Source organism: Mugil cephalus, chromosome 17, assembly GCF_022458985.1.
Source record: "Mugil cephalus isolate CIBA_MC_2020 chromosome 17, CIBA_Mcephalus_1.1, whole genome shotgun sequence".
In the NCBI taxonomy this organism is placed as follows: domain Eukaryota; kingdom Metazoa; phylum Chordata; class Actinopteri; order Mugiliformes; family Mugilidae; genus Mugil; species Mugil cephalus.
This window is the reverse complement of record NC_061786.1, coordinates 15947287-15969801: the sequence shown is the minus strand read 5'-3', so window position 1 is coordinate 15969801 and position 22515 is coordinate 15947287. Positions and strand designations below refer to the sequence as shown.

General features: G+C 42.3%; 1 protein-coding gene across 2 annotated transcripts; it reads left to right on the top strand.

Moving 5' to 3' along the window:
* The first annotated feature begins 7072 nt into the window (after window positions 1–7072).
* keap1a (kelch-like ECH-associated protein 1a) lies at window positions 7073–21840 on the top strand. Of its 2 annotated transcripts, XM_047611704.1 has the most exons (13): window positions 7073–7358; window positions 7609–7736; window positions 12229–13118; window positions 14622–14821; window positions 14917–15073; window positions 16170–16262; window positions 16424–16570; window positions 16703–16809; window positions 17436–17565; window positions 17678–17874; window positions 19726–19931; window positions 20676–20852; window positions 21175–21840. In XM_047611704.1, exons 3-13 carry the CDS (start codon window positions 12912–12914, stop codon window positions 21351–21353), a joined length of 1800 nt encoding a protein of 599 aa, XP_047467660.1. In that variant the 5' UTR covers window positions 7073–7358; window positions 7609–7736; window positions 12229–12911; the 3' UTR covers window positions 21354–21840. The 2 variants fall into 2 exon arrangements, with proteins under 2 accessions (XP_047467660.1, XP_047467659.1); XM_047611703.1 differs by lacking the exon at window positions 7609–7736.
* Window positions 21841–22515: the final 675 nt, after the last annotated feature.

The following is a 22515-nucleotide window of genomic DNA, read 5'->3' as shown; positions in this document are numbered from 1 at the left end:
TTTCCTCTGTAATACCCACAGGCCTCGGCTGAGCCCCAGCTCCACAATCCTCGCTGATTGGAGGGAAGGGTTTGTTTGAAGAGGAGGTCAAGACCATCAGTACCTTGTTAAGGAAAAGTTGTGTCCAGAGGAATGAAGAAGGCTGACTCCTTCCTGAGGAATTCATCGGGGGATGGCGAGTGTGTGCGTGCATGCGCGTGTGTGTCTGCGCGAAAGAAAGTGCGCTTGTGTGTTGGTGCAGTCACTAAAAAGGAGCGACGCAGAAGAGGAGGAGGAGGAGGGAGGGAGGAGGGAGTAGGAATCAGATTGTGATTTAAAGAGGACCCATCAGCCCCCTCCTCACATACTTTCTAAAGCCAGGATAGCAGCGCTGGCATTCGCCGCAATAATGCATGACAGATGTACATCAACCGTGCTCTTGCTCTGTCTCTCCGTCTCAGTTTCCCCCTCTTACTCTCTTGGTCCGTATTTTTTCTGCCTCCTCCCATCTGGACCCAATGTGTTGTTGTTGTTGTTGTGGTGGTGAGGGTGATGGGCATCACGGCACAGACCTTTGAACTGAGAAAGAGAAGATTGCGATCTTGTCCTCCGCTTGAGGATGTTGAACACTGACTCAGGGGTTGTTTTATCACAGCTGGCTAGACGTGGATGTCGGCTCCAACGCTGCTTTTAGCTTCTGGATCATGCACAGTGACAAGCAGGGCCACCGACACTTCAAGGCAAAGAAATAGCTTAACAATGCACATGAAAGTACAAATAAAACGCAGCGACTTAATGGACTGGTGAAGCTCGTCAGGTTCTTTTTAAATTATATTTTAATTTACTTGTATGCTCCTTTGCAATTTAAATCACTTTACAGTGGAAATGTCTGCTTAATCATAAATGTTTACTGAGGTAAAGAAAGTTTAAGCTGTCATTAAATGCAGGGTAGGTTATTATCAGGCTACTAAACAGTAAATGTAATATTGTCTATTTCACTTTCAACCCTTTCAGATAGATAAAACAACCTCAAACTGTGTCTATTTGTAGTGTACAATTAAAATTCCAATTAAAACAATTAAAATTATAATCAGCTAAATGTGCAGTAGGAGGTTTGATAAATTACAACTTATGTGCCCATTTTATGTTTTAGAATCTTCTCCTGCAAAGCGACATGACTATGACTGCATTTGACACTGATCAACCATAACATTATGACCACCTCCAGTACAGTTGTGACTCGTGAGAGAATGAACATGGGGACATTCTGAGAGTGTCAGACACTTGATCAGTTTGGGATCTAGTGAATTTGGAGACCAGGTCAACACCTTGTGCTGTCTCTCACGTTTTTTGAGTTGCTCCTAAACCGTTTTTTTGTGTTTTTATGTATCAGGCTGCATCCTGCTGGAGATGGCTGGTCTAGGTGGCTGCTACATGTCTACATGACGTCCACATGAATGCCAGGTCTAAAAGTTTCCCAGCAGAACGTTGAATTATCACAACATGGTCAGTGTTATTTACTTCTCCTGCCAGTGGTTTCAGTGTTGTGGCTCATCAGTGTATTTAGTGTTGTAAAAGAAAATATGATAATAACTGTAAAGGTATACACATTTATGGTAGCTGAGTAAATATAATTAATTACAATAGGCCTGAATTGATTTATGTTGCGGTTTTCACTTGTGTTGCCAAGTTGAAACAGCAGGGGGCGGCACATTCACAGTACATGAAATCACTCTCTCATTGTGGCACAACTGTCAAGTCAATAAAATCCTGCTGTTCTTCTGCCACAGCCAACCTCACTATTTTTTTTTTTTTTTTTTTTTTTTTACCTGATTTGTGTCTTTAAAAAGTGAGTGTATGCACAAACTATTGTGGAGTAGTGCACTCTTGCTGACAGGAGAGGAAAAAGAAACATTTGGATGTTTGGTAGAGAAATATTATTGGGCATAAAGGCACAAAGGACAACGTAGCTGATGTGTGAGGCGTAGAAGCTGAGGTAAAGGAGGAAGGAAAGGGAGCTCTGACAAAGAATGAAACATGACCAGCATTGTGCTGTGTCACCGTGCTGTTGTATTTTGTTTTACTTCCTTGTTGTGGTCAAATGGAATTGAATGCAATTCCTGGGCAGCAGGGATGGACACACAAAGGCTTTTGTGTATCACACCTACCTAAATAAAAAGTACTTGATTAAAATGAATTTCAACACATGAGCATGATAACATTGTCCTCCCATTAGAAGAAATGTTAAGTTGTTTCTGCAAAGACTTGCAATGACCCGTAGTTACATTTCATTGTTAAGCAACCGTGTTAGACAGCATCCGTCATTTCAGCAGATTTCTCAAAATATCACCCTGTGTTTACATTCCAGTTACGGCACAATTTAATGTCAACAACAAACAAGTGGGGAGTAAAGCAGGAAGTCAGGTGACCGTGAACAACAAAATCTGGATGGAGGCCAGGGTTGATAGACGGGTACAGGAAAGAATTTTTTGTTTCTAATCAGTGTTGTTGTTGTTTTTTTAAATTTGCCTTTCAGTAACCTCTACTTCATGATTGTTGCTGTGCCCGTGAATGGTCACGTCCCATTGACAGGAATCTTTAACAAATGACAACCAGTTGTTTTATGTCAACTCAGCACCATCAACAGGATTTAGTAATACTCCAGGGTGTCTTAAGACGGGATACTGTAGCCTGATTCAAAATATCTCTGAAGCCTTCTTCGTGTACTACAGCTAAAGGCCTCTCTGTTACAACAGAGCATTCATGAAGTTGTTAAATGACTGCTGTTGAGAGGATTTGCACCGTTCCTTTACCAGCGTTGGCCTTTTCAGGTGAAGGCATTGCAATAGTACTTTGTTGTGTTTTAGAGTATTTCCACACACTTGATGTGAGCAGCCAGGGGCTACTGGTCCAGAAATTTACAGACAAACATGTAAAATAACTGGCATTCCTTTTGTTCCTCTAACTGCATTTTATATGTCACAAAATTAATCATGAGAATTTAATCGTCCTCAATTATGTGTTTATGGGCGCTAAAAGCAGTTTACGGTAAATGAGACTGGAGTCTATTATCCTTAACTTGAGTTCAGATAAGGCCTTATATCTTTATTGCGTGAGGAATACACGTAGCTTGAACTTCGTGATGGGCATTTGCAATTCAAACATCCATATAAATAACCTCATGAGTCAGAAGATGAAATTAAGAAAAAACAAAAAACAAACAAACAGAGGAGTTCTGTGAGTGGATTGAGACAAAAATAGCATCAAACTGAGCATCAACGAGATTAATGACGTGGAATAGAAAATGACTGTGGAATATTTTTGTAATAGAACCAGCTGACCTGATTCACTGATCTTAATGTGATTCAACCAGTTTCATATCCACAAGTCATGGAGACAAGTCAGGTGTTCTTGGGTGCGGTGCGGCAGGCGTGGTTATTACTACTAATAATAATGTCATCATAAGACCATGCAAACATCCTGATTATCACCTTAGACGACAAAAATATGGTGCGAAAACACGCCCGTCTCTAACTGCCGGAGAGGATATTTGAATAAAGCTGGAAAGAAGTGGTGTCCTCAGCATGTTCGAGATTTGCTGAGGGATCAGAGATGAAGTCAAACGCCCAACTCACGCTCTAATCTCTATCTTTAGTTTCTATCGTCATAAACAAAGAGAGTGAAACGCAGATATATTTTACTTTTATGGTAATCAAATCGAATTGTGGGAAAGGACTCAACACATATATATGGAGTTAAGTCAAGCAAGTCCAATGTGGCTGTCTGCCAAGGGTGCGGTTTTTCACCTCTCGGGTTCCTTGAATTGTTCATGGAAAGAATATCAAGGTATGTCTGTAGTTTGACGTGGCTGTGGGTGAGCACTCACATGTCTATACAACCTTGTTCCGAGATAGAAAAGCCTCAGGCAAAGGACGTTCCTGCAAGTCTAAGTGTTTATTTGAAGTATCTATTTGGGACAAAAAGATCATGCAAGTGGACACAATACGAAGTAAACCCTTAAGCTTCTTTTTCCTTACGAATAATCCCATTAAATTCCTGTATTTTTCAGGGCAGTTCTGTACATACACCGACTATGAGACTGTCAAATACACTCATGCAGTTAATCGGCTCAGCCAAAAGTGAGAGGATCATCTGGGGCAATAGACCTTGAAGCTAAAGACCAACAACAATTCACCTTGTCCTCTACATGCTGCAAATATTGCAAATAGATATTCGTGCAAATTCAACGAAAGACAAAAACACTGAGATAATTGTAATCAAATAAAATGCCAGTGGAGCTGGTTTTTCCTATGCAGCCTTGGGCTTGTGGGCAGGGCTGAGGGGAGGAGGAAACTCTCTGGCAACAGCTGGAAATCACCCAAGAAGGAAGATCTGGTAGTATACCAGGTTACTGAATGAGGCCTCTGTGAAACTGATGACAAATAGATTGTGACTCTGGCAAACATAAGTATACACAGCAGTTAAACTTCCTCTTGGAAGCACTGCAACGAAGCAGGTAATGTTCTTCATTCCGTACAGACTGTTCTTTTAATTTTCATTTGTGGTAACATTCATTGTGACACAGCATAAGATACAATTCCTTACAACCCCTTGTGCCAAGATCCGAGGCAAAACATATTTAGAAGCCCAGGCCAACTGAAAAAACAACCAGCAGGCTAGCAGTCAGCTACCAACTAGAATCAACAAGAAGACACCAGCTAACTAACCCAGCCAGCACCAGTAGGCAGTAAGCAACATATCATTGGGGTTTTCAAGTGGGCACCTCCCTTCATCGATGTTTTGTTAAGTTAGGCCTTTCACACCTCAAGAAGGCCTAACAGTGAACAGTGAGTGTCCTGGAGTCACCCCCCCTTCCATGCTGCCACCACACAACCGTGTGACTTTCAATCGAGAGATTAGCTTAGCTCTACTACTAACTACTAAAACCACTCAGCTAGTCTTAGCTTTAGCATGCTCCCCAGCTAGTGTGTTTCCTCCTTAGCCACTGCCACTTACTTGCTCACTCTGCTGCCAGGGACATGTTGTTTACTGCCACCCTCTGTTCTCTCCCGCGAATGCCCAGCTCGCACACGAGAGTAATGGTGGATTTTGCCACAAATTCACAGCAACCCACCACCATGCTCGCTGCTCAGCTTCGTCTGCCATCTTTGCATATCTAGTTCTCTTGCGTTACTTAGCCTCCTCAACTCTGTCTTCCTACGGGACAATTTCCTTGATAAAATACACTACCTTCTCTGATTCCCTCCATAATAGCAGGTCCAAACAAATCAAAATGGAAAATAATTCAATTTAAGATTTTATTTCAGTTATGATTGTGATTACCATACTTGTTACTTGCGACCAGAGTCCTAGGATAAAGAGTGATTGGTCCTCCAATAATTGGGTATAGCCCTCATCTGTGTCTTAACTCTGCCCCTGTGTCTATATATAACTGAATTAAACATATATACCATCCCTTTAACCATTCAAGGAAGTTTCTGTGCTGAAACACATATGCATGTTTTGTGATTTGATACTATTTCATCCTGAATTCAAGATGTGTTACCATTTTAGATATATTAGTGTGAACTTTTCTGTGCACACCATACAGAAGATTTTTATCATTAAAGTTCTTCCTGTTTTTGTGACAAGTAATCAAAAGTGTCAGACGGTTGTTGAATTAACCCTTATCAGAATGTCCTCAGGTGCATTAACTAGAAACTGTGTTCCTCGTAAAGTTATACCTAAACAGTTTGGAGCTTGCATTTGCAGAATTCTTTCCATGCCATTTAAATGATACAACAAAGCTGCCTTTATATGAATTCATGTCGCGTCTCAGTCTACCTTATACTGTATTTCTGGTATACTACAGTTTGGAGATTTTTTTGGAGTTTAAGTTATTGCTTCTGTTCTGTTCCATTTCCTGTCCGGATATAAGGCTTGCATGTGTTGGAGTGAGTTACATACAGTCCAAGCATTAATTTAACAGACGAAATAATACTGCTAATAATGCTGTTGTTTCCTTGTGTGACTGTAATACTGCAGTCACACCTCGGTGAAACAATGCTCCATTCTTCCCAGAAAGCTCTTTGCCGTCACACCTTTACTTTGCCAATGAAGCTTTGAAAAGACCTGAATTCTTGCTCAAAAATTACCTGGAGGATGTCACTCCCTTTAAAAGTAGTAAGAAGCGATTTGACATAATACAGTTATTAGTTATTCAGTCCATTTATAGAGTAAGAGTAGGCTACTCATTAAGCTGTGTTATTGCATTAATTGTACTGAATGTGGGCATGATAAGATAAACTTTATTGAGTCTCACAGTAGAAAAATGCTAATTATTACTAGGAGATGAAAAGGATAAGAAAGTGACAACGCAAATAGCAGAGTTGTCTGAAGAGATATGGAGACAATAATTGCCAAGCATAGTAAAAGCTCTGATACACTGATACACTTTACGAGCAGCCGTGTAAATGTTAGGAAGAAGTTTAAGTTCAACAAGTGGCCACAAGAAGAAAACTGACCACACATTGAACAGACAGATCAAGTGAAAAGTGCAAAAGAACTTCCAAACAGATATGTTGGATTAGTGTCAGGTTTCATCATAACAAAAATCACACCATAAAACCCAAGACGACCCAAATGGCAGGACACACTCAGTATTTTCGACCGTCACATTACATTTTGTTGCATTATTTAAAATAAAAATTCAAACCCCAAAGCAGAATATGAGTTTTATTCGACGTGCTATTGGACTACTTTGTCAGTTCAACTTCTATTAAATGGAAAGGTAAGGTGTAATGGATGTGAGATATAACCACCAGCCAGGATGATTCACCAGAGGAGAATCCGGAAACGAAAAAAGGCAAATCCAGAGACTATCTGTCATACAGTTTATGACCGCATGAATCATAAACATTCGCAGGAACAGTGGAAGATTTCGCCTAAAGCTTTATTACTGCGGACATATGTACGGTTTCCTTATTCCTCCTGGACGGTGGATTTTCAGCTGTGTAACCCTTATATAATTCCCAGGGCGTCCAGTCCTGGTCGAGGTTCAGTTTCAGTTTTAGGAATGCCGCTCCCGACTTGTTGTCTTACAGGTCTCCGTAGGCTACTGCTCGCTCGCTCGCACAATGTTTGCAGTGTAAAGAGTTGCAGAGTCATGGTGGTGCACAACTGCCTCCCCTCTGCGTTTGGACGTGCGCCCGCAACACATTTTTGGCTCTTGACTGCTGAGCCACGGTAGAGAGCAGAGGAGAGCGCTCGATCTTATTGGATAAGCCTTGCGTAAAGTCCCCTACGTGGTTTGTGTGCGCCGTGTTCTGGTGTGTTATATGGAGTCAGCCAGCTGCTGTCGTCCAGGTGCGGCTCTGTAGGTGAGTGAATCTACAGCTGTTACGACCTAAAAGCGGTTCAAACGCCGAGGGGGACGCGCCCCGTGGAAAAATCACAGCGATATTCTAAGAGTTTGTGATCTTACAGCAGCACTCGTGACGTTACTTAACGCGGTGTGGCACCAGCAGCGCACTGGGCAGTTTTTAAGTTTGTTCTCGACCAAAGTTAAATTTCCTCGCTTGTGCGCAGCAGATCCTTAAGGGGGAATTGAAACTTCTGCTTTTCTTTTAGTGCACGGTCGGTTTTGCTTAAACAGAGGCTGACTGAGCTCCAAACACAACTACTACGAAACGTGAAGGACTTCAGTTAATCGATCACAAGGATCGGAAACAATGCGTCGACATTTTTGAGCTACCATTGTGAGTATTTGGCCGTTTTCCTTTAGTGTGCCATCGTAAATGAATCGTGTGTGGCCATTTTCGTCATATTTTTATATCCCTTGTCCTCTGTTGTCACCGGTTTTCATAGACTATTTTCTTGGTTAATCAATTTGGTCAGTGAACATATGCAAATGATATGGCCCAAACTCATTTTACAACCATATGAACTATACAAATAAATACATAAATAAACATAATAACATAAATAATCTTAAGCCATGAAACATTTAGCATTTTATTCTCTTGATCAGTTTGGTTAATAAAATGACAAAACAATGAATAACAACTTTCAAATGGAGATATTTGCTGCTTATACGTCCACCTAAGTGACCCAAAGTATCAGTTTACGATACTTTAAAAGAAAATAAACAACAACACAGTCACGAAATATTTAGCCCTTTTCTTTTTCTTTTTCTTGAAAAAGAATTTAAAGGGTAAAATAATTGCATATTGAATCATCACATAAATGTTTTGCTAAATCTTAAAGAATCATTAACACAGGAGATTAAATATGTATTAATGTATTAACATTAGAGCTGAAATAATGAGTCGATTGCCCCGTTAGTGAATTAGTAGAAGATTAATCAACAATTCTTCATTTTTAAGTATTCGAAATTTAATATCAAAAGTACTTTTGCAATTTAGATCATAATTGCATTTCAAATGTGCCTGCTTTTGCAGACATGGTTAATAGGATTCAGTTATTCAAGCGAAAGGGCTGTACATTCATGAATAATAAGACCCGGAAAGAATCCAGCCTCCGGTGCGTTTTTTTATTTATTTATTAAGTTGCATTGATCAGTCACAGGTCGACCGTCAGTTCAGCGTGTTCACAAATGTTTCTGTGCACACACTTTTTGCGATAAGGACTTGTTTTGGGTTTTTATTACATGTGTGTTTGTGATAAAGGCACGTGCACGGTTGGTAAACACCACTGAGCAGTAGTATTTCTACTTTCTTGAGCACTTGGCCGGAGTTTCTGTTTATCAGGTGTCTGTGGAGGAAACATTGGCACTGTTTTAATTCCTCAAGGTTATCAGCTGTTGTTCTTAAAATATGCTGAGCTTTCAGTTTTGGTGTCATGACTGAGATTCTTTGAAGCCGACGGGTCACTGGGTCCCATGGGTGGGGGTGGGGGTGGGGGAGTTGTTTTGTTGTGTTTTTGTCAGCGGCCACCTTTGGCCAGAGTCAGCTGCAAGAAAGTCATTATAGAAGGGAGCTTGTGTCACGACTTTCAAAAGATGTGTGTGTCATTACAGCTCAGCAGTCGTCTTCATCCCTCATGCAAAATTCTGCTACATATACTGTATATTTATGCTGACTGCACACGCCGGAGTCAGCAGGTCACCATGCTGCTGTCAATGGTTAACCCTCCTCCTCTCAGCCACATTTGTTTCTTTTGTATAAAATCTGCGTTGTGATTCATGAAGAAGAAACTCACGTCTATTTGGTTTTTAGCGTCCAAAGAGCAATTTTCATTTAATAATGCTACAGTTAGTTCTCCTTTATCTAATCACGAGGACATTCCACCTGTGACGTTAGTGGTATCCGGCTGAAATCAATAAGCCGGTCAGGACTAATGTACGTGTCCTCACCGTGTTACTTTGAGTAGTTATATTATGTTTACACAACTACTTAAATCCTCATCAGAGAAAGGGCATCCAGGTCTATCCTATAACAATGGCCCTTTATGCAAATCTCTATAATACTTATGACTTACTTTCCTTTCTTTTTTCTGAATGCTCCTCTCCCTCTGTTGTTTTTCTTCTACTCAACCCCCACCCCTCTCTGTGTTGCCCTCCCTCCTTTTCTGTCTGACACTTTTGGTCATATGACCATTGAACAGGCTGACTAACTGCAGGGTGAGATGTGAGGCAGCTCGAGGCGGAGTACATTTGATTGTGCAACCCTGCAAAGCTCCTTCACTCCTTTTTATTTTTTGCTTCGCTTGTGAAATTGTCAACAACAATAACAGAAACCGTGTTTTATTCACGTTGGTGGTGCAAAACAAGAAGACTTTGTCCCTTTCCTGCTCGAAATGGATCTTCTCCCCGCATGCGTATTGATTCTGAGATGAAAGCAGTGTAGCTAACAGGCGGGAGAACATAAGTCTCGCTCTTCAGCTCAAGGGCTGATTTGCTCTGCTCCAGGCCGTAACAGCGAGTGGCAATCGGTGGAATGCAGAGATTATATGTTTGCTGGACGTGCAGTAAGTCTGCGCTTGTAGGCACGCTGCAAGTCAATGATTCTACAGCTCTGCTCATTTAAAGTCAACGTAACTACTACTTCATCTCAGTTAAGATGTAAACGCTGATGGGTCTTTAAGCTTTTAAGCCCATGAATCCATCATGTTGATAAACCTGTCTAACTTAAATCTGCCTGGAGACAAAAATTATTGTTGTGTCATCTGTAAAAAAGCAAAACAAACAAAAACAAAAACAAATGGATAGCATTTTATGTATTTAAATTTGGAATATGTTTAGTTTAATAATCTGCTGAGTCCCCTTCTGTTGCCAAATGAGGTTACATAGAAGTCCTTGCATTTCCTTAATAAGATACTTGGGCGTCTGTGGAGACATTCCCGTGCAAAGGAACAAGTACACACTGAAAGTAGACTGTAAACAAAACAAAAACAAAACGGTGAGTTTTACGGTAAAATGCTGGCAGCTGTGTTTGCCAGAAGTTAACCATTAAAAAAAAAACTAAAATAAATATGGTGTCAGCGCAGCCCACACTGGAGTGTGCCTTTTTGATAACTGTGAATTTTATGGTAAAATAATGTCTGTTTAAAATGTTTTTTTTTAAAAAACACCATATACCAAAAAAATAAATAAATAAATAAGGTTTATGGTTATTTACAACTGTGATCCTATAAAGCTGTTTACAGTTATAAAAGTCTTTGCGGTAAATTATTTTAAAACAACAAATGCACCATAAATCTAATTACAGCAGATATCTGTAATAAAACAGCACAACTGTGTAAAATTTTATGGCACTTTACTGAAAAATTCAGTTTTACAGTTCAACTGATTTTTTTTATTATTATTATTATTTCACTTCACAAACTCCATTTAGAATTATCACAATAAAAGCAGAGTCTTACAATAAACTCGGCTCAGCTCCTCAACGACCTGCATCCTCCGCTCTTGTGCACAATCCCCAAAATATTGACATATCCCTCGACGAAAACGGATATTAGCTGTTGTGCACATCATTGGATTTGTCCGTATGTGCTCTGGTTTTAAGGAGCTTTGTCTGCCAGGCTGCATCTCGTAGTCGTGATAATAGTGGAGGTGCTTAACTCGCACCGAGGTGCTCGTAAACTGACAAGGATCTGAGGAGACTCTTAATTAGTGCTTTATTAGAGACCGGTGCACCGTTTAAACCCGTCATTTTAAAACTGACGTACCGTGCTTACATCACCTTCTGCAGGTGTGGAGTAATTTCTCGCACACCCTCAAGTTCAGATATGCAAACATACAGACTGTCGGTGCACTTTCACTTCACTGCTCTCACATGTCCCGTTGCATAACCTTTTTATAACGTTAATTTAAGTTAATCCTGGTTCCATCGTCACAGAGGTTACTGGTGTGATGGTGGAGATGACGAAACGGGTGAGAATTGGCTCTGCAGCCGGCGTGTGAGTCGGTAGGAAGCAAGCGTAATTCAGAAAACCAGTGGAGTGGTTGGTCAAGGGCGGCTTCTGGTGTCTGGCAAGTTTTCATTCATACCTTCTGTTGCTTTAAATAGTGCGAATGTGTGTTCTGCATTTTGTCGGCCCGGCGGCTGTCTGCACAATCTCAGTCACTCCTCCATGACTCACACCCTGGCTGTTAGCAGGCTGCCGTTTGGCTGCGCCTTTTAAAGCGAGCACAAGGGGAGGGGGGGGGGGGGGCACTGCACTATTAACATGACAAATTATCAGGCTTATCAATGGCAGAAACAACTCTTTGTGGTCATGGTTAAGTTGCAGTTGTTGGTTGATTAATGGCTTGTGAGGTGTTTTCAGAATTGGTCCCTTCAGGTCGCCGCGCTCACGTTTCACCAGATGTGATTGTGTTATTAAGGATGAACTCCTCCATGCTGAAATAAATCCGTGGAGTTAATCAATGATCCCATTATAGCATAAAAATGGCAAAACCTTAGTTATACATTAACCAATTGGAGCGACCGTTTCCTTTGGGTGAAAGCTGTGGCTTAAAGCGCGCAGAACACGTCTTTTCTGTTTTAGCTGCGAGGAAGTGAAACTTGAAGAGTGTGTGTGTGTGTGTGTGTGTGTGTGTGTGTGTGTGTGTGTGTGTGTGTGTGTCACTCACCCACATATACGCAAACGTGAGGGAAAAGCAGCGTATTCACGTGAGATTTTCCTCCCATTCGCTTCTCTTCGAACTGCAAAAACTCCACTTTGTTCAGCTTTTTGTTGCAGTTTTTTTTTTTTTTTAACCATTTTCTTCTTCTTTCTCCTTCTCAGGATCAGCAGCACAAACACACGTGGTTGAAGAAATCCATGCTGCGATACATCTGATTGCAGTTGCACAGTTGCCAACCACTTCCTCCTTTCTCCCATGGAAGTCTAAATGGCAGAGGACTCTCAGAGACGTCAGAATGGATTACTTTGAAAACCCCAAAGCCCATCAAACGTGGACGCACGGCACAGCGCTTTGATGGTCGTGGTTTTGACCCGTGCATTGGGAACTGCCTGATCCTGACACAAATGCTGTCAGTCATGTCGGGGCTTGGACGTGCGGATGAGGGAGCGTTCTGTGGTTCACCGTTGGCCCGTAAGATTGTTAATTTTTTGGACGCAGAAACACGTGACATTGACGCATTTTTTGCAGCAACCGGCCTTTTCTCTGACCTGACTCCTGGCTGTGGCAGTGATGACCAACAGCTAGTGCTGCAATGCTGCCCACATTCCTAATTTCCCAGGACATTACTACTCACTGAATAGATTTTATTTGTATTTTTTTTTTCCAAAATGGAGGATCTAAGGACATCTGCTCACTGGAGCCTTTGCATTGATGAGATAAAGACCAAAGGAGTTTCCTCTGTTGACAGTCTGACCACTTGAGCTAAGACTATATGACTGAACAGGTAACAACCCCTCATCACTGGAAAAACTAAATCTGGAGCGATTCCTATACCATCTCCAGAATGCATTGCCCCATAAGGAGGAGACGTCCAATATGCGACTTCTCAGCTATCGTCGTTCCCTCAACACAGCTTTCCGGGTATCTCGACTACACCGTGGAGACCCACGCCTCCAGAGCCCTCAAGGTCATGGACGATTTCAGGCATCAGGAGATGTTGTGTGACCTGGTGCTGCACGTCACGTACAAGGACAAGACAGTGGACTTCAAGGTGAACAGTCCGAAACTTGTATAATCATTTCGATAACCCAAGGTCATACAATAACAATAAAAACACAAGTAAATTTAAAGCAGAGGAGATGACAAACCACAGTGACAACAACTACAGTGAGCAAAGACTACTGAAGAGAATGAAAAATAGAAAGCAGTTTTGCAAGTTTATCTAAACTTAGTGTTAATAAAGTTCTAGCGTAGAATGGAGGCCTGAACCTGAACAAATATAGTAGAACATGGGTCTTCAACAGGGGGTCCACGACCCCTAGGGGGTCTGTGGGGGTACTGCATTTTTAGTTCAAACGTGTTGCACACGTTTGAACTAAAAATAATAATATTTAGACCTTTTGTATTATTTGAACAGCTTGATAGTGAATGCAAAATGATAATAATAATGTGTATTTATAAATGGCACTAGGCCGAGTTTAATATAGAACACATATAGTAGCTAGGGGGTCCCTACTTAACCTCTCTGATGTTTTTCAAATAAACAATATCATTTTCCTTTACACATACACACAGTAAGATTTATTTCTATCTGAAGAAGAAACTTTAGTTAGTTACTGTGGTTAGCATTAGCTTGCTAGCCAACTTAACCGCTGGCTTTTTTTACTTGTCAGTTCATTCATTAAATGAATTGAGTAACTAAATTTATCATTGAGTAATGTTTTTATGAAGTGAAGAAATACCCAAAATTTTCTTAGTCCGTTCTGCTTTATGTAACAGAATTTGAGTCTTGGTCACAATTATTATGTATTTGAAAATCAATGAAAGATATTTTAAAATTGTTATTCAAAGATTAAAATAGATTTTTTTAAATAGAATAGTTTGTTGCAGTCCTGCCTAATTATGACTGCTACATATATGGATGATTATTGTAACATGCAGTGGCTCGGATTGACCAGGGTGACCAGATTTGAGTTTGTGAAAAAGAGGCGGGGAGGAGGGGCTTTGACTTTGGCAGACTTTGTCATTTAAAATTACAACAAAATTAAATTTCGGTGCAATGGCTCAGAGCACAGCGGGAATACTGACAGAAAGAAAAAATTTAAATCTGAAAAAACTTTTGTATTTAGCTATTTCCGGGAATCGCGTTACAAGAAAGAACAAAAGAGCCACTCATCATTCATCATCATCACCACTAATCATAAAAAAAACAACTGTAAGTCTGGTGTTGGGCAAAAACAACTTTCTCAAATACTTTTTTTTTTGACTTGGAAAGAATTCATGCTGACGTGACTAAACAGTGTTTTTCCGATTACTCCAACATCACATGAATTAAATCACAACTCATGACATATGTTGACATGTATCTCATTACTATATTAGGAAAGTTGGAAATTTAACATCCAGAGAAATCAGACAATATCTGCATCTCTGTACAGTTCATTAATTTTTATTAATTTAAGTTGCTTATTTATTTACATGCCTTACATGTTAAAGCGTTGAAGTGTTTTAGTGTTTATTTTAATCAAACCTTTTCTTTTTTTTTTTCTCACAGGTGCACAAAGTGGTCCTGGCCTCCTGTAGCCCCTACTTCAGAGCCATGTTTACAAGCAATTTCAAAGAGTGTGGTGCCTCCGAGGTCACCCTGTGCGATGTCTGCCCCCAGGTGGTGGGAAGACTCATCGACTTTGCCTACACCTCGCACATCACAGTGGGACAGAAGTGTGTGTTGCACGTACTTCTGGCTGCTATGAGGTACTTGAACAGCAGGTCACTTTGTTAAGAAAATCCAGGCATTGAAAACAGATGTACAGATGTATATTTCCCCTTGTCTGTTATATTTCTGCAAGGTTTCAGATTGAGGACGTGGCCAAGGCGTGTTGCGATTTCCTCTTTAAACATCTGGAACCGGGGAACGTCATCGGCATCGCCCGCTTCGCAGAAGACATCGGCTGCACAGAGCTGCACCAGCAGAGTAAAGAATACATCAATACACACTTCAGTGAGGTACGATAATCAAGCAAACACAGACGGGTCCATATCCCAGTAATCTGCATTAAACTAACCTGTGGCATAGAGTGTAATTGGAGTAAAATAGAGGCTTTTTACCATGTTATACGCTGAAAAGACTCGTGTTCAGCAAAATCAGGCTCATATACTGTTTCAGCCTGGGAAAGCTCTTTGGTTGTTTTTGTACAGTGCTGCACCCATGTTGTGATTTTCCAACTTCCATGGTATTGAACCAGATCAGTTAGACTCCTCTTACGGGGGCTGAGAAAACACCAGAAAAACCTGTCAGATAGTGTCGTTTAAAAATAAAAATTCTCACCTTTTCAAAGACAAAAAATGTGTACCTGTATAGGTGTTGGAAGCAGTGCAGATATTGGAGACAGTTTAGTGTTAGACCGTCTACATGGACGGTTTCTATGTTTCCAGTCAAAGACACGGAGAGGTCTATCTCTGCGGTGCTAAAGTGATTCCATATGTGGCAACTACAAAAGTGCCGCAATTCGGATTTCTTTATTTAGCGTCTTTCCATCTTCTTTGCTCGCTCCCATCCTGCTCCGCCTTTAGATCCTTAACTGACTCCTGAGTTCACATTCACTTGCTGCCAGTCTGCTCTCAGCTACTCCCTGGTGGTGCTCAGTGCTCACAACCCTCGACTGAGGTCAGGCTGAGAGGCCACCTCCGCCTGAGCCGACAGTCAAAGGGTCGGCGGCAAAAGCTGCGGCACCTTTTCATTCTGTCTGCCGGCTGCAGGGATTAACCTTAGAAAGACTGCACGTCGCAGGCAGTTGGTCTCCAAAGTAGCTACATGCAGCTTATATATGTTTATACTGTAGTATGCAGTTAATTAGTCACACATTCGTAGTCGGTCTCATTGGCTTTATCTCTGACTATGTTACTGATAAGAATAATGAGTAATAATAATAAAAATAATAATAATTGGGGAATTGCCGACGTGTCACATGGTTACCTAATACCCAAGACCTGTGATTAGTCTCAAGGTCAAACTTAGCCCCATATTACAAAGCAAGTTCCTCATATTTAAATAAATGAAATATTAACTTGAAATGATGCCCCCCCCCTGCTGCCGTTCCAGGTGATCAAAGAGGAGGAGTTCTTCAGCCTCTCTCATTGCCAGCTGCTGGAGCTCATCAGCCAGGACAGTCTGAAGGTGCTCTGTGAGTCTGAGGTGTGTACTGATGGCCCTGTAAAAAAAAAAAAAAAAGTGTTGTGTTGTTTTGGTAAAACCTAAGCATAATTTGGGTTCAGATGTGCCACAAGAAAGTCGAATGATCTCGCGCTAAAACAGAGAAGTTCACCTCTGACAACGGTGACCCTTTGGTTTGTCAGGTGTACAAGGCCTGCACGGACTGGGTCCGCTGGGACATGGAGGGCAGGTCCCAGTACCTACACGCCCTCCTGAACGCCGTCCACATCTACGCCCTGCCTCCGAAGTTCCTGAAGAATCAGCTCGCCTCCTGCCCCATCCTGAGCAAGGTACGCCACAACCTTATGACATGTTCTTGTCAGGAAAATGCTGTTCTTATATACTAAATACTTACTACGTTTTCTACTGTTTTCAGGCTCTATAATGTATATTTTCTCGCCTTTTTTCTTTTTTAACTCCAGGCCAATTCCTGTAAGGATTTCCTGTCTAAAATCTTCCAGGACATGACTCTGAGGAAACTTCCTCCTGCACCGCACCGTGGAACCCAACTCATCTATGTAGCCGGCGGGTACTTATCTCTTAGTAATAATTACAGGCTGGACACTCATTGTAAGAAACATTTGGCAGACATTAGGGGCCCATTTCTGAACCTCATAGTCATAATCCAATTATGAGACGACACCTTCTCCTTGGCGGTGTGCTCAGGCTGCATTCTTACGGCATCCAGAGAGCGAGTCAGTCTGCCACCCTGTGGTGACTGGTGGCTTACAGTTCTGCCTCTGCCCACATTGTGAATGCTCCTGTTCTTTACACCCTTTAGTTACGTGGCCACCTCTGGGTTGACATATCTTTTCTCGAAAGTCAAAGTTTATCTGTCTTGGCTTATTTAATAGTCATGTCGCTCCGTTTTATGGACCCGAGCACAGATATCATCAGCTGTTTCAGTTAGTTTCTGGGTGATGCGATAATTGCTTTTATTGCCATGACCTACATTGTAAAAAATGAGTTCAAGACCCACCTTGCATACCTGTGTCGTACGAATGAGCATTGTCATGCGGCCTTTGTTCCTATATGCGACGGTCGGTGCATGTTTTAAAAACGGATCAAAGAGTGAGCACATATTCTTGCTCATGTCACATTGTTTAAGCATTAACACACGTTGATCAGCCTTTCTATTTTCTGCTCTGTCCTCAGATACCGGCAGCATTCTCTGGCCTCAATGGAGGCCTTCGATCCCAGCAGGAACATCTGGATAAAGCTGGCTGACATGGGAACTCCGTGCAGTGGTCTGGGAGCCTGTGCCCTGTTTGGACTGCTCTACACTGTAGGTTGCATCAGTCATGTCGCGGCGCCAGTGAAACTTTCCAGTCCTCTCCGCTCTCTGAAAAACACTCCACTTGCACACTTCCATGTGCACGTGTTTTCTCGCTCTTCAGGTCGGAGGCAGGAACCTGTCGCTCCAAAATAACACGGAGTCCAACGCTCTGTGCTGCTACAACCCCATGACCAACCAGTGGAGCCAGCGGGCCCCCCTTAACATCCCCAGGAACAGGGTCGGGGTGGCCGTGGTGGACGGCTGCATCTACGCCGTCGGAGGCTCCCAGGGCTCGACGCACCTCAACACCGTGGAGAGGTGAGGCTTTCCTTTAGGTGTAACTCGAAGTAAAGTTCTTCGCCGTGCACACTTTGTTAGATTAAGTGCACTTACTTGCATTTAATTGCAGGTAATGGGATGACAGAGTAGAAATGAATAGCAGCCATCAAGCCTAAGGAGCAGTCAAGAGGTGTTTTCTGGCGTTAGCCTAATTAGACGACGACATGCGCTCATTTCAGAACGTGTCGAGACAATCTACTCAGGAATGTCGATCTGGCTGGGAATGCTTTACGTCGCTGAGAAAAAAAGTCTGACAATGACGGGTCCTGTTGATATTATCCCCTTTGTTTTCCTCATCTAAAGAACTGCTTGACATTTTTTTCATACCTACTGAAAGGTATACATTTCTAAAAGATGCTAGTAGTAGTCACAAGGGAATTATTAGAATTAATGAGACACGAGTTGGAAATCTCCTCGTGAGACGCTGCTAAATGTTATGAAAATTAAACGTGAAACCAGTCAAAGGAGATGAGAGCATTTATAGTAATAATAGTTGGCACAAAAGGCTCCCCTCCTTCCCAGCTGAATCCAGGCAACATGCAAGCGACTCAGCGGGGAGTCCCACCTCCCCGCTAAACCGAGTTTTCTAATTTGCCGCTGATACGCGTCGGGCTGCAGATGCACACGCAGTAATTTCGGCGTTCGGAAGGCGCGAGGTCGTTGACAGCACGATGACCCAAGACTTTAATTTAGTGCTTCTCTGAAGGGCACTTTGCCAGCGATGGAGGTCAGGTGATGTAATACCGGCTACCTTCCTATCAGCAGTTTACAGCTGGAATACACTCAATTGCAGCAACGGAGCCAACACCCTTTTAATCATTAACCAGTCTGAGTACATGCCGTCCAACTTACCTCATCAAGATTCAGTTTGTTCTCGTGGTTGTCAAACCTTGCATTATTTGCCTTTTTCTAACGCTCCAGTGTAAACATGTTTAGGAAATATGCTTATTTACTTTCATTCTTAAACTCAAATAACGCAGTTAATTCATGCCGCTCTCATATCCGTTACATTAATATGGTGGTACAGCTGTAGGCCCCCACTAACAACACCCCCACTGGACGCCCTCAGTAGCCCCGTGTCTGTTCTCTGATGAGGCACAAGACCTACACAATATCTGGAAGATGGTCATAATATAATGCCTGATCAGTGTACGTCATATATACGTATTCTTTGCATCATCTATACATATATAATACTAACACCAATACTTACTAAAAATGCAGTTTTGTGACTATTCTTGGTGGTTTTTTAAAGTTTGTCACTTTCTGGAAAGCGATGTAAGGTGTCTATGACTCATCCTGCACCCAGGGGAGTGCACTAATTTTGGAAGCTTCTGAATGAACACCTCATGTTTTATTTGTTTAATCCGCTCAATTGGATTTGAAAGGTGTGAATGACAGTAATTGGCCAAGATCAGACTTTCCTATTGATTTTGTATTACAATAATATTATTTCAATCAATCCTTAAGCCAGTGTTTTCCAAAGACACGGGGAGAATGTAAACGTAGTTTTTACAATGTCCGCTGGACTACGTGTTGACTTTCTCGTCTCCGTGTGCTCTCTTTGGCTTCAAATAAAGCTCATCAATAGTTGCCAAACATGGCTGCCAGCTTAACCTAATCCACTTAAAGTCGACTGGCTGGCGCAGATTGAGGAGGTGGCTGCACACACTCGGGCTCCCCCCCCGCGAATCAGTTTAAAGTCTGAAGCGCCGATACATTAATTGGATTATTTTAATTGACTAATACGGCATTAGAAATTGTCAACAGATTATCGCTGCACCGAACACTGCTCACGCGCCGCACGGCTGCTGCTTTTTGGTTTCGCAGGTGGGACCCGGAGTCTAATCGCTGGTCCTTTGTTTGCCCGATGTCGGTGGCTCGGCTCGGGGCCGGGGTTGCGGCGTGCGGGGGAGTTCTGTACGTGGTGGGAGGATACGATGGACAGAACCGCTGGAACACCGCTGAGAAATACCAGCCCGACACTAACACCTGGCAACAGCTGGCTCCCATGAACACTATCCGCAGCGGACTGGGTGAGTCTGAATGAAGTTGTAGTGTTTGAGTCAGGTTTTAATTTGTGTGTGTGTGTGTGTGTTCAGTTATTGTGCTGTGTGACCTGTGACCTTTATCAGACTACAGCCGGTAGCAGATTAGCTTCATATCTAATTGGAAACAAGGGGCGAACTACTGTTCAAACACAACATAATCTGACCAAACAGCAGCTCTGGAGGTCACTAAATAATGTGCTCAACGGATAGTTCTCCTGTAAAACTGCGACGCTGTTGACTCCATGTGTAAATAATACAATGGAGCTAAGTGCTGCACTTGCCTTCCCACAGCCAGACTCGCCGTTTCTCCTCCATTTCTTTTATCCTCCCCCCAAGCTACGATAACTAGCTACTGTTTCCAGCTAAATATTTATGAGAGAGATATCAGTCTTGTAATCTAAGACTTGCATACCTGCCTGCACTTGTGTTTTGTTGTTTTTTTTACTTGGGTTTTTTCCATATTTCAAGTCTATGTCCTGGTTCCCTCCACGTCTGTGGTTTTCTCTCGGGAATCTCCCGTCATTTGCATGTAGCCAAAACATCTATGGAACATAATCCGAACACTACGTACAATTTTTAAGACTGAATGTAAGGATTGCTAGCTTGATGACTTGGTCAGGTAGTTCCTGGGATTGATTTTGATTTTAGCATAAAGATCAAGCTAGTGTTTTTTTTTGTTTGTTTGTTTGTTTTTTGAAATTTATTTTATTGGTGTGTTTGTCTTTGCAGGCTTGGCGTGTGTGAACGGTTACCTGTACGCTATAGGTGGCTACGATGGGCGGAGCCAGCTGTGCACCGTGGAACGCTATAATACGGTCAGGAACACCTGGGAGCCCAGGGCCTCCATGCAGTACAGTCGCAGCGCTCACGGAGTCACCGTCTACCAGGGATGCATCTTTGTCCTCGGTCAGTTCCGTCTCTGATCATACACGAAGGATTGTTGTTTTACTTTTATACACTTGCATGTGTCTGAGGACGCGCTTGATGAAATATGATTCTCTTATTAGCATTAGCAAAGCCTTTTCTGCTTTAATTGAAATACGGTTCAGGTGCTAACTGTTAACAGATGTGCAGCAAATTACAGATAACAAACCACATCAGTGGATTAAATCGTCTTCAAATCAGAGAGTAACATTACAAAATTTGCCAATCTGCTCGTGAGAAAAAATAACTTGTGCGACTTATTGATACGACGCCGCGCTGTGTGTGTGTGTCCCGCCCCCACCAGGTGGTTTTAACCAGCAAGGCTTCCAGTCCAGCGTCGAGTGCTACTGCCCCGACAGAAACGAATGGACGTGCGTCACCAACATGCCCGTTGGACGCAGCGGCATGGGCGTCGCCGTGACCATGGAGCCCTGCCCCGGCAGCCTGCCAGAAGAAGAAGAGGGCGAGGAGGAGGCCACGTAGGAGGGGAAAACCCGGGGAAGTCTGTGGTGATTAACTAAAAGGCGCGCTGCTCTTCAGGACGGGGGGTAAAGTGCATTAAAGCAAATGCGCGATGCTCCGCGATTAAGACATCGCCGCCCTCGCGGATGTGCGCCGTGCGCCGTGGAGCGTCCAGCAGGCGTTATGGGAACTTTCAAGAGCAACGCAGATGCAAACAAAATGACGATGAAGGAGGTGCTACGGACGTAATCTAAAGTAATAGTTATTTAATTGAATATTATTTTCATTCTTCAGTGTCCTCATTTCTAATTCCTCTCTCCGTCTCTTCCTACCTCTGTCTGTTCCTCTGTCCAAACTTTTCTTCCACGTCGACGTGTGCCAACGTAGTAGTTTTAACCCAAAGCTGCCATTTTCTAAATTAGATTTTTGTTGTTTTTGTTGTCATGTGAAATCACTGTGTTTTATTTTGAAGCTCGAAAAAAATAAATTGAATTAAATATGTAAATTATAAATATGTCAAATGTCTGTTCATAATTTGCGCTCTCTCATGCACAGATGCGCTCTGCTGACCTCTTGTGATCGCAGCTGTTTGGGTGCACGCACAAAGAGTGCATGCAACGGCACGCGCGCTGCCACTAGATGGTGGAATAAGTCCAAAAACAGCTGCAGCAATTTTTTATTTATTTATTTTTTATTTTTTTTGGTAAAAAGAACTCCTGTGTCACTGACAGCTTAAAAATAACAAGGTTGGAGAAAAAAAAGAAATCTTTTCCTGACACACAATAATACAACTATGGAATGTGTGCGCTGTGAGCGGTGTTTGGATAAAGAATATTTGTCTGTGTTTTACGGCCCAGAATAATTAGAGCCCTCACAGAAGCCTTTATTCCAGCATGAGAAAGACACTGGAGTCACTACAGCGTTAGTCATCAACCGCACACGTCACTTGTGTGCGTGTGTGTGTGTTTACCTATCTTTCCCTGCACTGCTGTCCTCTGTCTCCTCCATGGCTCACCTGCAATTATCCCAGCGGGCAGCTGAAGAAGACAGTCTTGGACAGAGCCATTATTCAAATACCGCCTCATCACACTTTCTGATGAGGTTTCTGACGGAGAAAAGAAACCAACAAAGACGAGCAAAAAAAAAAAAAATGTTCACATGTGTTAAATTGTCTTTTCTGGAA